Source organism: Palaemon carinicauda, chromosome 11 (genome assembly GCF_036898095.1).
Source record: "Palaemon carinicauda isolate YSFRI2023 chromosome 11, ASM3689809v2, whole genome shotgun sequence".
In the NCBI taxonomy this organism is placed as follows: Eukaryota; Metazoa; Arthropoda; class Malacostraca; order Decapoda; family Palaemonidae; genus Palaemon; species Palaemon carinicauda.
Window position 1 is genome coordinate 125,365,376 of NC_090735.1, and position 18,152 is coordinate 125,383,527.

An 18,152-nucleotide genomic window follows, 5' to 3' on the forward strand; every position below is an offset into this window, starting at 1 on the left:
CAGTGATTGATATAGGAAGTCTTTATCAACCTTAATGTAATTGGAAATCGAGTCTAGAGATTGATATAGGAAGTCTTTATCCACCTTTATGTAATTGGAAATCGAGTCAAGTGATTGATATAGGAAGTCTTTATCCACCTTTATGTAATTGGAAATCATGTCAAGTGATTGATATAGGAAGTCTTTATCAACCTTTTTTGTAATTGGAAATTGAGTCCAGTGATTGATATAGGAAGTCTTTATCCACCTTTATGTATTGAAATCGAGTCCAGTGATTGATATAGGAAGTCTTTATCAACCTTAATGTAATTGGAAATCGAGTCTAGAGATTGATATAGGAAGTCTTTATCCACCTTTATGTAATTGGAAATCGAGTCAAGTGATTGATATAGGAAGTCTTTATCCACCTTTATGTAATTGGAAATCATGTCAAGTGATTGATATAGGAAGTCTTTATCAACCTTTTTTGTAATTGGAAATTGAGTCCAGTGATTGATATAGGAAGTCTTTATCCACCTTTATGTATTGAAATCGAGTCCAGTGATTGATATAGGAAGTCTTTATCAACCTTAATGTAATTGGAAATCGAGTCCAGTGATTGATATAGGAAGTCTTTACCAACCTTTTATGGTAATTGGAAATAGAGTCAAGTAATTGATATAGGAAGTCTTTATCCACCTTTATGTAATTGGAAATCATGTCAAGTGATTGACATAGGAAGTCTTTATCCACCTTTATGTAATTGGAAATCGAGTCCAGTGATTGATATAGGAAGTCTTTACCAACCTTTTTGGTAATTGGAAATCGAGTCTAGAGATTGATATAGGAAGTCTTTATCCCATTCATTTCTGCTTTACCTTTATGTAATTGGAAAGACTAAATTCCTTCTCTGTGCATTATCTAAATTACTTCAGTGTGTATTTAAGAATAATACTCTAATCAATTTATTACCAAATGAATTTGCATATAATTTATGAATTCTAATAAATCTTAAAGAACATTTATGAAATCTGATTGTGGTAAATGGAAAGAACTGAATTTTTCTCTACTTATTCCCGTATTCGTTTTGTATTTTGGAACATTCTAACCGAAATTTAGAAACTAAGAGAAAACGACACCTAATTCTAATAACCAACTATGTTAAGATGACTGAAAAACATAGAAATGGAATAGATTAAGGTACATGAAAAGAATGAAGAGAAATAGACAAGGGAAGAATAGGGAGGAGGAAGAAACATGTTAGTACGGGTAGTAAGGAAGTTGAATAGAATAGTAAGGATGTTGAGTTACGATAGTAGGAGAGTTGAACAGAATAGTAAGGAAGTTGAATAAAATGGTAAGGAAGCGGAATAGAATAATAAGAAAGTTGAATAATATAGTAAGAAAGTTGAATAGAACAGTAAGGAAGTTGAATAGAATAGTAAGGAAGTTGAATAGAATAGTAAAAAGTTGAGTAATATAGTAAGGAAGTTGAATAGAACAGTAAGGAAGTTGAATAATATAAAAATGGAAGTTGAATAGAACAGTAAGGAAGTTGAATAGAATAGTAAGGAAGTTGAATAGAATAGTAAAAAGTTGAGTAATATAGTAAGGAAGTTGAATAGAACAGTAAGGAAGTTGAATAATATAAAAATGGAAGTTGAATAGAACAGTAAGGAAGTTGAATAGAATAGTAAGGAAGTTGAATAGAATAGTAAAAAGTTGAGTAATATAGTAAGGAAGTTGAATAGAACAGTAAGGAAGTTGAATAATATAAAAATGGAAGTTGAATAGAACAGTAAGGAAGTTGAATAGAATAGTAAGGAAGTTGAATAGAATAGTAAAAAGTTGAGTAATATAGTAAGGAAGTTGAATAGAACAGTAAGGTAGTTGAATAATATAAAAATGGAAGTTGAATAGAACAGTAAGGAAGTTGAATAGAATAGTAAAAAGTTGAGTAATATAGTAAGAAAGTTGAATAGAACAGTAAGGAAGTTGAATAGAATAGCAAGGAAGTTGAATAATACAAAAAAGGAAGTTGAATAGAATAGTAAAGAAGTTAAATAGAGTAGTAAGAAAGTTGATAGTAAGAAACTTGAATAGAACAATAAGGAAGTTGAATAGAATAGTAAGGAAGTTAAATAATATAGTAAAGAAGTTGAATAATATAGGAAGGAGGTTTAATAATATAGTGAGGAAGTTGAATAGAACAGTAAGGAAGTCTAATAGAATAGTAAGGAAGTTGAATAGAATAATCAGGAAGTTGCTAGTAAGGAAATTGAATAGAATAGTAAGGAAGTTGAATAGAATAATAAGGAAGTTGCTAGTAAGGAAGTTGAATAGAATAATAAGGAAGTTGAATAGAATAGTAAGGAAGTTAAATAGAATAATCAGGAAGTTGCTAGTAAGGAAGTTGAATAGAAAAGTGTGGAACTCGATAGTAAGGAAGTTGAACAGAAGTGCCTACAGGTCATGGAATTGGAAAGAAGTTAAGGGCATTGCATACAAACGTCAACAGGTAACAGAGACGTCTGAAAGAAGAAGTATCTACAGGCAATGAAGTTTGGGGAGCCGGGATAGAGACTGGAAAAAAAAAAGAATGATTTCAAATTGAAGCGTCACAGGTTGTGGCAGTTACCAATATTTTTTATAAAGAAGCCTCACTATCTTTTTATTCAATTTCCAAACGACATTCTCCTGCGTATATTGCAGGTCTTACCTCTCTCTCTCTCTCTCTCTCTCTCTCTCTCTCTCTCTCTCTCTCTCTCTCTCTCTCTCTCTCTCTCTCTCTCTCAAGGACGTTTCCAATAAGTCACCATAAAGTAACAACTCTCTCTCTCTCTCTCTCTCTCTCTCTCTCTCTCTCTCTCTCTCTCTCTCTTTCTCTCAAGGACGTTTCCAATAGGCCACCACAAAGTAACAACTCTCTCTCTCTCTCTCTCTCTCTCTCTCTCTCTCTCTCTCTCTCTCTCTCAAGGACGTTTCCAATAGGCCACCACAAAGTAACAACTCTCTCTCTCTCTCTCTCTCTCTCTCTCTCTCTCTCTCTCAAAGACGTTTCCAATAGGCCACCACAAAGTAACAACTCTCTCTCTCTCTCTCTCTCTCTCTCTCTCTCTCTCTCTCTCTCTCTCTCTCTCTCAAGAACGTTTCCAACGCTCTCTCTCTCTCTCTCTCTCTCTCTCTCTCTCTCTCTCTCTCTCTCTCTCTCTCTCTCTCTCTCTCTCAAAGTGACTTCTTTCTCTCCCTTCCACAGGTCTGGTGAAGCAAGTGGAAGAGATGAAGAAATCCCGTCAGGAGGCTCGTAAGGCGTCCTCGTCGTTGCCCCCACAGACGCCCGCCTCGCTGAACTCCTCCTCCAGTTCCTCCTCCTCCTCCTCCACCATCAGACATAGGCCCCTCGTCAATGGCATCAAGAAGGAAGACGATGGTCATGGATATGACGTAAGTGGATATACACACATACGCGTTTTATATATATATATATATATATATATATATATATATATATATATATATATATATATATATAATGTATACATATATATATATATATATATATATATATATATATATACACATATATATATATGTATACATTATATATATATATATATATATATATATATATATATATATATATATATATATATATAGTGTATACATATATATACATACATATTTATACGTATATATACATATACATACAATATATATATGTATATATATATATATATATATATATATATATATATATATATATATATATATATATATATATATATATATATATATAATACACATAGACATATAAATGTTATATTTGCACAAGCACAAATATTCATTTAAAATATGTAAGATATGTAGGCTACGTAGATATATGCAAAATAAATACTAGGATCGAGTCTGACCTCACACAATTACTAATTCTTTCCTTCCTATCAAGAAGGTCTAGTGGACCATATTCTTTCAAAAACAATTTACCTTTTGGCCCCCCCCCCATAGCATTACTTTCATTGCAAGGCGATATCACCAGCATACGCTCTTGCTAAAGTGCAGCTACTTTTAATCATCTATTTCCTCAAAGCTTGATAATGTCGACCCCCCCCCCCCCGCCCTTATATATAGAGATATCAAGAAACCAATCATACCACTTTTCCCCATTTGTTAAAAGTGCAACTACTTATAGTCATTTTTTTTCCTCAATGATTGATAACGTCGACCCCCCCCCCCCCATTATAGATAGAGATACTAAGGAATCAATCATACCACTTTTCTCCATTTGTTAAAATACAACTACTTATAGTCATCTTTTATCTCAACGCTTGATAACGTCGACCAGCCCCCCCCCCCTCCCCCCCATTATATATAGAGATATCAAGAAACCAGTCATACCACTTTTCTCCATTTGTTAATATACAACTACTTATAGTCATCTTTTATCTCAACGCTTGATAATGTCGACCCCCCCCCCTCCATTATATATAGAAATATTAAGAAACCAATCACACCACTTTCCCCTGATATCAACCGATCTTTTCATCCGCATACAGAGTTGTGTCACAACAAGCATTCTGAAGAACAGTCTTCCCTCTGAACAGGTCATCGCTCTCAACATCTGCCCCGACTTGGGAGAAAGGGTCATGCTGTCGGGAGAGCGCTGCGTCATAGAGGAGCTCTTCCCCGAAGTCGCTCAGGCCATGATGGATGCCAGGTCCTCCTTGTCTTGGAACCACGACCAGCGGTTCATCATCAGGTGAGTCAAGGACCGAGCGGGCTCCCGATGCTTTGTGATCTCCAGCTCACTCTCTGGGGTTCTTGTAATCCTTGTAGGATTACTCTGGATTGGATTTATAAATTTGGTCATGTGGACCAGTGCTGTGGCCTGTGAGGACTTTAAACAGCAAGGTGCAACAAAAGGAAAATTTGAAATAGGTTGGACATCAAGATGGAAGAAATAATGGATTTATAAATTTGGTCATTTGGACCAGTGCTGTGGCCTGTGAGGACTTTAAACAGCAAGGTGCAACATGTGAAAATATGAAATAGGTTAGACAACAAGATGGAAAAATAATGGATTTATAAATTTGGTCATGTGGACCAGTGCTGTGGTCTGTGAGGCCATTAAACAGCAAGGTGGGACATATGAAAATATGAAATAAGTTGGACAACAAGATTGCAGAAATAATGGATTTATAAATTTGGTCATGTGGACCAGTGCTGTGGCCTGCAAGGACTTTAAACAGCAAAGTGCAACATGTGAAAATCTGAAATAGGTTTGACAGCAAGATGGAAGAAATAATGGATTTATAAATTTGGTCATGTGGACCAGTGCTGTGGCCTGTGAGGACTTTAAACAGCAAGGTGCAACAACATGAAAATCTGAAATAGGTTGGACAGTAAGATAGAAGAAATAATGGATTTATAAATTTGGTCATGTGGACCAGTCTGTGGCCTGTAAAAGGCCAATAAAAAGCAAGGTGCAACATGTGAAAATATGAAATAAGTTGGACAGCAAGATGGAAAAAAATAATGGATTTATAAATTTGGTCATGTGGACCAGTCTGTGGCCTGTAAAAGGCCAATAAAAAGCAAGGTGCAACATGTGAAAATATGAAATAAGTTGGACAGCAAGATGGAAAAAAATAATGGATTTATAAATTTGGTCATATGGGCCAGTGCTGTGGCCTGTGAGGCCATTAAACAGCAAGGTGCAACATGTGAAAATCTGAAATAGGTTGGTCAGCAAGATGGAAAAATAATGGATTTATAAATTTGGTCATATGGACCAGTGCTGTGGCCTGTGAGTCCATTAAACAGCAAGGTCCAACATATGAAAATCTGAAATAGGTTGGACAGCAAGATGGGGAAAATAATGGATTTATAAATTTGGTCATGTGGACCAGTGCTGTGGCCTGTAAAGGGCTTTAAAAAGCAAGGTGCAACAAAAGGAAAATCTGAAATAGGTTGGACAGCTAGATGGAAGAAATGAAGCATAGATAGAAGTCAACTCGAAGGCTAAAAAGCTTGTGTAGCTGAGGGCCAAAGAGATGCTACAAATGCTCTTAAGAAATGGCAACACAGCACAGTGTGAGATACATTGGCCGCAGACCCACTACAGACAATCCTAAGATAACACAGTTCAGAGATTTTCTCTCTTTCAGCTAATTTTGAGACTACCAAACATTCTTCCTTTTCCTGACTCTCACAACCTTTCTTTAAATGGGAGGTCTGTCACATCCAAAGGGTGTCAGTTCAGCCTTTTGCTTTCAAAGTAATCTTGCCTTTTTCACTTCATGCCAATAATCAAATATACATTTCTGTACAATCACAAAGCCCCATGAGTTTGTAACAGGGACGTGCCACAAACGAATATACTCAATTTCTGTCCCTGTCTTTGGATATATTGAGGAGCTAGTTAAATTACTCCAGTAACGCGTATTAGGTACATTAATCAAAGTTTACTAGCAACATGCTATAAAATGCCAGAAATTATCTTTTAGTAACAACGCCTTGATGCAAACATTATATTTCGTCTGATTCCTCAGCTCAGAACGCAAGTATGTGTGGAGTAAAGAAAACGAAATTATAATACGACTGTTACAAATGATTGATTTCGTGTTTTCTGACATCCAGAGATCGGTCACCGACGCTAAAATCGTTTGTTATGGATAAAGAATAAAAGGAAATTCAATATGAAACCATAAAATCCATGTCCTAATTTAAGTTAAATAGCTTTCAAAAGACCTGCTTCTAAAATAATTCTAAAAAATACAGCTAGTACAGTACAACACATCCTGCCCAAGAAACTTGGCAAGGATGAACCTGCCATCCTCACCTCGAGCTTCGAAGAGATATTCATTTCTTAATGTGTCAAAAGTGGGGCATTCCGTCAACAAATACCTCACTGTCAGGGGTATAAGGGGGAGAAAATCAACTCTTCTGAATTTCGTGGCATACTGTAATTCTAAGATGATATTAATGTTAAAATTTAAATGATAAGTACATATGATTAACCCCATTACCGTTTTTCCGGGATTGTCACTAGTAATTAAAACGCAAAAAGGAATAAACATCATTTCCTGACGGGTTATATTAAGGTTGAATGGTTAAATATCTCTGGAGAAAGTTTAAGATTGATGTCATCTTGAATATAGGGTTCATATTTCTTACCAAATAAGTCTGTCTTGGTTTGATTAATCTAAGAGGATTCTAGAAACTCCCTTTTTGTACGACTTGGTACTCTTGGAAAATATACCGGTATTACCCCCTCAATGCTGAACTTAAGACTTCCATCTTATAAATTTTGCTTTAACAAGAAACTACATGTATCATAGCCTGTTAGATTAAAGCAAGCAACCATTTTTATATAGACTATAGACCTGTTTATGATAACCACGCCAAGCGTTGTAGCAGCAATCTAATTACATTGTTTCAATCCCTCAATGCTGTACTTAAGACTTCCATCTTATAAATTTTGCTTTAACAAGAAACTACACGTATCATACCCTGTTAGATTAAAGCAAGCAACCATTTTTATATAGACTATAGACCTGTTTATGATAACCACGCCAAGCGTTGTAGCAGCACTCTAATTCCATTGTTTCAACCCACAGATTTCCGCTGAACGGCTATTGCAAGCTCACCTCCATCCAAGCCATCCAACGTCTTCTCAACTCGTCCTTTACCCTGCTAGCCAGCAACGGCGGAGGAGTCGAGGGCCAGCAGTTCTCAGAGTACCTCTTCTGCAGGAAAACCGTTCCCCTGTGATTGTTCCTTTAGACGCTGAAGCCAGCTCGGGTAGTCCCTCCTTTTCAAGAAAGAAAAACACGGAGATCTGAGTACGACCTGCAAGTGGACCCTCTGGCAAAATGGCAGTACCTAAGCAACCGTAAACAGAAGTTTGTTCTGTGTACCAGCACTACTTTTTTTTTTCCTCCCCGCTTGAGTTGTACGGCTCACTGTGTATTCCTCCGCTCACTTCAAAAGGATGTTATTCTGAGGATGTTCTGACTGTCTTTGCCGTTATGCTAAAATGAAAGGGGACCACGAAAAGGTCAAATGATGAGCTCCCGGAATATTGTCAAGGAGGTTTATGGAGCTCATATAAAAAAAATGATAAAAAAATGAATAAAAAAAAAAATTTTATCGACCACTTGCACGTTCATCTATTTCAGTGTTTCGATGGTTTTACTCTCCAAGGATCTTTTGCTTAAAACAAAATGTCTTTAAATATGTTTTTTTTTTTTTATCTTAATTGGTTACATAGACGTTTATCAGTCAAGTCACTCGAACACGTGAACTTTACCATACTGATGCTAAATATATATTATAAATAGTTATAAAAGATATGTAAGAAGTTTTTTCTATGGAAAGTGAATGATGCAATGGTTTAGTCATTCAATATCGGTGTTCATTAATAAAAAAAATGCTGTGTTTATAAATGGTGATAAGGAATGAGATTTTTAAAAAAAATAATTATAATGTTGATACAGATTTTATTTACAATGTTTATGCTGAGTGTGTTCCTGGACGCCAGGGGCATCGTGGATTCTTCAGTGCCATGCTTCGTTCTACTGTCTCTAACCTCGGGCGTCCGTCACTACCCAGGGGCGGGGCGGGCGTGGGCGGGCGGCTTTCGGGGGGGCGCCGTGCCTGGGAATTTACTTCTCGGGCCATTTCTTGATGGGATTGATTGATTGATTGATTACCATAACTGCGACAGCATTGAAGAAAAATCAAACGAAAAGTGGAATAATCGATTGATTTGTTTGTATCATATGGTGATTTCTCGGACCATTTCTTGAAGGGATTGATTGATTGATTGATTGATTGATAACCTTAACTGCGACCGCATAGCAAAAAGAATATAAAACAAACTAAAAGTACAATAATCAATTGATTTGTTTGTATTATGTGGTGACGTTCCAGTAATTAATGCAATTTCTTGATGTGATTGATTAATTGATTGATTGATTGATTACCATAACTGCAACAGCATTGAAGAAAAAATAAATTAAAAGTGGAATAATCAATTGATTTGTTTATATGTGGTGACGTTCCAGTGATTAATGCAATTTCTCAGCCCATTTCTTCATGGTATTGATTCATAGATTGATTGATTGATTACCTTGACTGCGACAGCATCGAAGAAAAATTAAACTTAATGTGGAATAATCGATTGATTTGTTTGTATTATATGGTGATTTCTCGGACCATTTCTTGAAGGGATTGATTGATTGATTGATTGATTGATTGATTGACTGACTGACTCACTGACTGACTGACTGACTGATTGATCGATTACCTTAACTACGACCGGATTGAAGAAAGAATCAAAAACTAAAAGTGGAATAATCGATTGCTTTAAAGGTTTTAAAGGTTTAAAAACCATCCCGAAGTGGAATAGGGTACTATCCTTAAAATATTAAAATAAAAAAAAAGTCGACAGCTGCTCTACATTTTCAAAATAACAAATTCGACTCTGCTATGCACATCACTGCATTTTCAAAACTGATAAATTCGACACTGCTATGCACCTAGACTGCATTTTCAAAACTGACATATTCGACTATGCTATGCACATAGACTGCATTTTCAAAACTGACCAATTCGACACTGCTATGCACATCACTGCATTTTCAAAACTGGCATATTCGACTCTGCTATGCACGTAGTCTGCATTTTCAAAATAACAAATTCGACTCTGCTATGCACATCACTGCATTTTCAAAACTGACAAATTCGACACTGCTATGCACATCACTGCATTTTCAAAACTAATATATTCGACTCTGCTATGCACTTGACTGCATTTTTAAAACTGGCATATTCGACTCTGCTATGCACATAGACTGCATTTTCAAAACTGACAAATTCGACTCTGCTATGCACTTAGTCTGCATTTTCAAAACTGACATATTCGACTCTGCTATGCACTGGACTCCTAGTCGGCAGCTGATGCACAGATCAACAATTCCTTTTCATATTCCAAATTATCGAAATCGAGACTTTTATGTCATTGAAATGAACGGAATGTGGCAATATTAACTGTTAAAAACTGTTAACCGTTAAAAACTGTCATTGCTACCCGTTTAGAACTGCAGCCGTTAGCTATCAACAATTCCTCTTCATATTCCAAATTATCGAAATCGAGACTTTTATGTCATTGAAATGAACAGAAAGTGGCATATTAACTGTAAAAAACAGTTAACTGTTAAAAACTGTCATTGCCACCCGTTTAGAACTGTAGCCGTTAATTATCAACAGTCCCATCGAGTCTTGCCCAGCAGTGCCCCCCCCCCCCTCCCCCCTCCCCCCGCTGGGTGGGGACGGGCCCTGGGAGACATCTTGTCAGTTTTCTGCCAAGTGATTCAGGATTTTTCAGCATAATTTAAGGGATATCTGTAAAGAAATGATTTTTTTAGTAATTTAGGTTTTTTTTTAGGAATCTCTATGTGGGTCACTTCTGGTTAGGACAATACGTGGAAAAGTATGCTAATTTTGCCCTTTTTTCAATAAAATTGTTTATTTTTGTGCGTATAAACTCTTTGATCGTGACCTTTGTAGTTCAATAGTCAGTTTCTGTTCAGCTTAAGTATGTACGATGAACCGTTTCTTTACTGAACAATTTGCTGAACAATTCTTGTTCGTAAATGCAAACTTCAATACAGTCACTCTGTTCACTTTTCCATTATCTTGACCTAACCAAAGTGTCATTTTGAGCTCTGTTTGGGGGTTCCATAGAGTCTTATTGTGCCATAATTCACGGGAGGCTTAACCACTTGGGGAAGGAGAGATCAGTGCCGAGCCAAGAAAGTGCCAGAGTGCAACAGGTGGAATGAAAAATTCTGAAATAAAATTTAAAGTGATTTTAGCCCTGTGGGGACGTTCTAAACATTGCAGAGGCTGTGAAGTAAGTTCAATTGGTGTAGCAGCCATTCATTTTAGCCTTCTGGAAGCGTTCTAGTAGTAATCAGTTAATCATTTTGAGTAAAATATTAGATTAATTTAATCAGTGAAAACATACAGTAACTTAAAAATGATTTTAGCCTTCTGGAAGAGTTCTAAACATTGTAGAGGCTGTGGAGCAAGTTCAATTGGTGTAGCAGCCATTAATTTTAGCCTTTTGAAAGCGTTCTAGAAGTAATCAGTTTCATTTTGAGTAAATATTAGCATAATTCTAATGCTCAGTGAAAAAACGCGACAGTATTTCACCCAAGGACTGTTTGCACCTTCAAAGTGAAGCACAGCTGATGATCTCATTCCTCAAGCCTCACCTCTACACCTACCATCACGGCCATCACGACCTCGCCAATTTCTATTTTGTCTGATATTTTTTTTTTCTTTCCAGAGGTCAGGCCAGGTCAGGTCGCAGTACAAAGCACAGTGGTTGAGTCTGGTCCTAGCCTCCCCTTTTTTTTAAACTAATGTACATATTGAAAGGTGGTGTGTATGTGTGTGTTTCAATTTTAAAAATAATGGTGTTCAACAATCAAGGGTAATAAAAAATAATCATTATAACCTTTAAAACAAGGAGTTGGGTTGAGGGTGAAATGTTATGTGCGATTGCTGTAGAGTTTAAGTCCTTGAATTGGCAACGTTATTATGGAAGACACGCCATCCAGCAATTCATTGTTTCCTCTTAAATATTTTCGCCACCATAGAAGTTTTCCTGCGGTTGCTACCAAAATAAGCCGCCGTCTGCCTTCAGGGTCGTGGCAAGGAATGAGCTACATGAAAGAAAGCAAATTTGATACAAAAAGATTTATTGATCTGACTGAAATCTAATATCTTCTTAATCAATATAAATCAACTGATTTTATTTCCAATTCACTGCCACTTTTCTTTCATTTTGATTCGAAAAGCAACTGGTTGGGTTTTCATTTTGTATCTACCGCAGGAAAAAAAAGATAATATATAAATATATACATATATTAATTGTTTCCTATGTTAGATCAATCCTATGTCAAGCGATTTTGTCCTTTTTCGGATGTCGCATGAAACGCAGATTAAAAAAAATATATATACTTTCAAGGTCACGTGTGAATCAGAATAGTTCAAACCTCTTTCAATTGGTAATTCGATCTTTTTATGAATTCATCATAGCGAAATTAAACAAAAAATTAAGGTTATTTATCAACCTGACCTTTTTACGATAATTCGCACAACCAAAATCATATTTAGCAATGTTATTTCTCTTAAAGGTCCGCATAATATAATAAGCAATTGCTAAATCAGCATCACAAAACAAAATAACTATTCGTTCTCCCAATGATCTAAAAAATCATAATCAGAAGCCCACTCGACAATACGCGAGCGCTTCCAAGCGGACGATTTGTGAACTAACAAAAGAAAAATCTATCCGTTGTGTTTACATCCCATTGCAAACAGGAGATTTCGCCTGCTGCCCCATATTCAGTGTTGTACACCTTCCCAAACAGACGTCAATGGTCATCATAAATACTTTCCTTGCAATAAACTCTTTTTATTTAAAGCAGCCTGTTTGCCAATAGGAATGAAGTAAGATTAATAGCGTTTCTTGGCGTGCCAGAATAATGATAATATTACTATATACCTGAGGGCCGGGCTAGTTCGTCCTATGAAGCAACGTGGTGCCATACGATAGGCGAGCTAGCAGTCCTGATGGGATCAGGCCACGGGACTCGAACGCATACAGAGCAGTAGGAATGGCTTATCTCTCTCTCTCTCTCTCTCTCTCTCTCTCTCTCTCTCTCTCTCTCTCTCTCATGGTATTACTACCATCCTTCTCTATCAGCTGTACATGGAAGTAACCAATAAACTGCATGCAATAAATATACAGTTCTCTCTCTCTCTCTCTCTCCTCTCTCTCTCTCTCTCTCTCTCTCTCTCTCTCTCTCTCTCTCTCTCTCTCTCTCTCTCTCTTCTTCTTCTTCTTCTTTATCGGCTGTACATGGATGTAAACATTAAACTGCATGCAATAAATATACAGCTCTCTCTCCTCTCTCTCTCTCTCTCTCTCTCTCTCTCTCTCTCTCTCTCTCTCTCTCTCTCTCTCTCTCTCTCTCTCTCCTTCTTCCTCTTTATCGGCTGAACATGGATGTAACCATTACACTGCATGCAATAAATATACAGTTCTCTCTCTCTCTCTCTCTCTCTCTCTCTCTCTCTCTCCTCTCTCTCTTCTCTCTCCTCTCTCTCTCTCTCTCTCTCCTCTCTCATGATACTATTAGTATACTCTATCAGCTGTACATGGATGTAACCATTAAACTGCATGCAATAAATATACAGTTAGTTTCTCTCTCTCTCTCTCTCTTCTCTCTCTCTCTCTCTCTCTCTCTCTCTCTCTCTCTCTCTCTCTCTCTGCCACCTGGTGCAGAAGCGAGCGCCTGTGACCTCAGCCCATCGAAGTGCAAGGGACAGTGGGCGGGCGGGCGGGAGGGTGACCTTGCTTTCTGTGATACGTGTGTATGTTTTCTACTAACGAGTCAAAATTCTCCAAAATGATTATAGCGAGAATTATAATGTCTAATTTTATCTCAAACAGGTGAAGTGTTCCATTCATCTTCAGGAATAGAAATAAAAATCTATGTCAAACTCAGTCTTTTATTTTTCCCTTCGCAAAAATTTTTACTCCAAGCGTATGACCAGTATTGCAAAACTATGCAAAGTTTTGCAAAAATTCTCTCTCCAAGCGTATGACCAGTATTGCAAAACTATTCAAACCTTTGCAAAAATTCTCTCGCCAAGAGTTGACCAGTATTGCAAATTATGCAAACCTTTGCAAAACTTCTCTCTCCAAGCGTATGATCAGTATTGCAAAACTTCTCTCTCCAAGCGTATGATCAGTATTGCAAAACTATGCAAACCTTTACAAAAATTCTCTTAATCTTAAAACTTATGACCAGTATTGCAAAACTATACAAACCTTTGCAAATATTCTCTTAATCTTAAAACTTATGACCAGTATTGCAAAACTATGCAAACCTTTGCTAAAATTCTCTTAATCTTAAAACTTATGATCAGTATTGCAAAACTATGCAAACCTTTGCTAAAATTCTCTTAATCTTAAAACTTATGATCAGTATTGCAAAACTATGCAAACCTTTGCAAAATTCTCTTAATCTTAAAACTTATGACCAGTATTGCAAAACTATGCAAACCTTTGCAAAAATCCTCTCTCCAAGTGTATGACCAATATTTCAAAACTAACCAAACCTTTGCAAAAATTCTCTCTTAAAAATTATGACCAGTATTGCAAAACTACGCAAACCTTTGCAAAACTTCTCTCTCCAAGCGCATGAGCAGTATTGCAAAACTATGCAAACCTTTGCAAAAATTCTCTCGCCAAGCGTATGATCAGTATTGCAAAACTACGCAAACCTTTGCAAAAATTCTCTCTCCAAGCATATGACCAGTATTGCAAAACTATGCAAACCTTTGCAAAAATCCTCTCTCCAAGTGTATGACCAGTATTGCAAAACTATGCAAACCTTTGCAAAACTTCTCTCTCCAAGCGCATGAGCAGTATTGCAAAACTATGCAAACCTTTGCAAAAATTCTCTCGCCAAGCGTATGATCAGTATTGCAAAACTATGCAAACCTTTGCAAAAATCCTCTCTCCAAGCATATGACCAGTATTGCAATTATAAAAATACAGCATTAATCTTGATGAGCACGGACATACTCGACAAGCAAGGTGCATTGGAAGATTAAACGAGTTACTAATGGGAGATGATGAGCTCCACCCTCCTACATTCTGAGCTGGCGACACGTGACATCAGCATCACCTAATACTTCCGCGACCTACTTTGACCCGGCTGACCTTACTTCCGGTATACACCCGGAAAGAAGGCTGTAAGAATATGGAAAAACTAAAGTACAAAGAGAATTCCAAAGTTTGGTAACAGAGGGACAGTGGGCGGATGGGCGGGCGGATTGATCATTTTTAACGTCGTAATTAGTATGATGGATAATTAGACGGCCTCATAATTAGCGTCGACATTTCCCAAGCTTGGATATTAGACTTGGGGAGGCGACGACATTTCCCAAGCTTGGATATTAGACTTGGGGAAGCGTCGACATTTCCCAAGCTTGGATATTAGACTTTGGGAAGCGTCGACATTTCCCAAGCTTGGATATTAGACTTTGGGAAGCGTTGACATTTCCCAAGCTTGGATATTAGACTTTGGGAGGCGTCGACATTTCCCAAGCTTGGATATTAGACTTTGGGAAGCGTCGACATTTCCCAAGCTTGGATATTAGACTTGGGGAGGCGTCGACATTTCCCAAGCTTGGATATTAGACTTTGGGAAGCGTCGACATTTCCCAAGCTTGGATATTAGACTTGGGGAGGCGTCGACATTTCCCAAGCTTGGATATTAGACTTTGGGAGGCGTCGACATTTCCCAAGCTTGGATATTAGACTTGGGGAGTCGTCGACATTTCCCAAGCTTGGATATTAGACTTGGGGAAGCGTCGACATTTCCCAAGCTTGGATATTAGACTTGGGGAAGCGTCGACATTTCCCAAGCTTGGATATTAGACTTGGGGAAGCGTCGACATTTCCCAAGCTTGGATATTAGACTTGGGGAGGCGTCGACATTTCCCAAGCTTGGATATTAGACTTTGGGAAGCGTCGACATTTCCCAAGCTTGGATATTAGACTTGGGGAAGCGTCGACATTTCCCAAGCTTGGATATTAGACTTTGGGAGGCGTCGACATTTCCCAAGCTTGGATATTAGACTTGGGGAAGCGTCGACATTTCCCAAGCTTGGATATTAGACTTGGGGAAGCGTCGACATTTCCCAAGCTTGGATATTAGACTTGGGGAAGCGTCGACATTTCCCAAGCTTGGATATTAGACTTTGGGAAGATTATATTCAAAAGCAGACGGAAGACAATTCTGCCCCAACTATTGGAAACGTCCCTGCCTGGTAATCACCCCGGACTGGGGTTCGAGTCCCGCTCAATCTCTATAGTTTCCTGTTGTGTCTGCAACCTCAGTATTCTTGTGAGCTATGGGTGGGGAGGTTGGGGGAGCCTATAGGTCTACCTCCTGAGTCATCAGCAGCCATTGCCTGGTCCTCTCTGTTCCTAGCTTGGGTGGAGAGGGGGCTTAGATGCTAATCATATGTATATATGATCAGTCTCTAGGGCATTGTCACTGTCCCTTGCCTCTGCCAATCATAAGCGTTCTTTAAACCTTAAAACTTACAAGGGATCTTATTCAGCAGCCATTGCCTGGTCCTCTCTGTTCCTAGCTTGGGTGGAGAAGGGGCTTAGATGCATTGTCACTGTCCCTTGCCTCTGCCAATCATGAGTCATATTTAAACATTTAAACTCGCAAGGGAGCCAATAGATCTACCTGCTTAGTCATCAGTAGCCACTGCCCGGTCCTCTCTGTTCCTAGCTTGGGTGCTACGTTGTTAATAGTTTATATATGACATATCTGTTTTGACGTTGTTGCCTTTTTTAGAATGATTTATTGTTAATTTGTTCTCTTCATTTATTTATTTCCTTATTTCCTTTTCTCACTGGGCTATTTTTCACTATTGGGGCCCCTGGGCTTATAGCATCTTGCTTTTCCAACTAGGGTTGTAGCTTGGATAGTAACAATAATAATAATAATAATCATATGCATATATGATCAGTCTGTAAGGCATCGTCACTGTCCCTTGCCTCTGCCAATCATGAGCGACCTTTAAACCTTCAAACTCACACCACCGCTATATACGAGTAGCGACCTTCTATGCATAGGAGGAAGAAAAGGGAATGAGTTAGATCTACGATACGACAGATAAAAGAAGAGGAGGGAGTGGTGGTAGTGGTGGTAGTGGTAGTGGTGGTGGTGGTGGTGGTGGAAGAGCCCCGAGGCATCACAGCACTGCGATGAATAAGGGAAGATGCCCCGAAGGTCGAGTGCCGGCAAACGCGAGTCTCCTAACGCCCGGCTCTCCGACTCTGGCTTCGACGTATAGAAAAAAAAAATTAACATGAATACGCTAATCTTGGTATCACACTACATCCGAAATACAGGATAGAAAAGATCGATAAACTTACATAAGAGCTCAAAATGTATATCTATTTATTTGATAACGCATATCCAATGAGATAAGATAAAATTTTAAAAAATACACGATTGAACTGACGCTGCTACAAGTCATGCGCCTGAACACTACAGTAGCTAGCGGGTGAGTGAGAGAGGGGGAGGAGGAGGAGGAGGAGGAGGAGGAGGAGGAGGAGGAAGGGGTATGAAGGGGGGGGGGGCAGATAGCTGGGGCAAAGGGGCCCGGGGGCGTCGCTCCAATTGGTTCCATCACGGCGTAAATTGAGTTGCAGTCGCCATGGCGACGATCGCCCGAGGCACTGTTTCCCCTCGCACACCTCACACACGCCCACAAGTGGTTACAACACGCCCACAAGCGGATCAAATAACAAGAGAGAGAATGTGCAATAACAAGCCTCGGAGGCCAAGACGCCTTTCCTCACGCCCTTTGTGCCGTTGCGAGCTGCATTTGTGCATTGACGTGCATTGGCAAAGTATATGTAGATGCAATGGAAGTTTAAAGGTTTAAAGGACGCCCATGAATGGCAAGGGACAGTGACATTGCCCTAGAGACTGACCATATATCATATGGTCATCGCCCAAGCTAAGACCAGGGAGGGCCAGGCAATGGCTGCTGATGACTCAAAGGTTTAAAGGACGCTCATGAATGGTAAGGGACAGCGACATTGCCCTAGAGACTGACCATATATCATATGGTCATCGCCCAAGCTAAGACCAGGGAGGGCCAGGCAATAGATGCTGATGTCTCAGCAGATAGACTTATAGACTCCCCTAAACACCCCATCCTTAGCTCACAAGGATGGTGAGGTTGCAGACACTAAAGGAACTAGCGAGTCTGAGCGGGACTCGAACACCCGTCTGGTGATCATCAGGCAGAGACGTTACCAATCAGGCCACAACAATCAGGTTTTGAAAATGTAAAGTAGACGGGTTTATAAATGACAAATTATACAGCCTTGCAATGAGAGTGCACCGCCTCGCAATGAAAAATTAAATGAGCTTGCAATGAAAATGTAGACGGACAAGTAGTAACAAAGTATACCGCTTTGCAATGAAAAAGTACACCGGCCTTGTAATGACAAAGGCTACACCTTTGCAATCACAAGGTGTAAGCTCTGGAGA

General features: G+C 38.5%; 1 protein-coding gene across 2 annotated transcripts in view; it reads left to right on the forward strand.

Annotated features, from left to right (window-relative positions):
- twz (BTB/POZ domain-containing protein twz) overlaps positions 1-8,100 on the forward strand; it is a 151,391-nt gene extending 143,291 nt beyond the window's left edge. Inside the window, exons 6-8 of one of the 2 annotated variants that reach the window (XM_068383350.1) lie at positions 3,236-3,423; positions 4,533-4,735; positions 7,596-8,100. In XM_068383350.1, coding sequence (XP_068239451.1) covers positions 3,236-3,423; positions 4,533-4,735; positions 7,596-7,749 — 545 coding nt within the window. In that variant the 3' untranslated portion in view covers positions 7,750-8,100. The remainder of the gene's footprint in view (positions 1-3,235; positions 3,424-4,532; positions 4,736-7,595) is intronic. The other variant, XM_068383351.1, reaches the window with a different exon arrangement.
- The last annotated feature ends 10,052 nt before the right edge of the window (positions 8,101-18,152 follow it).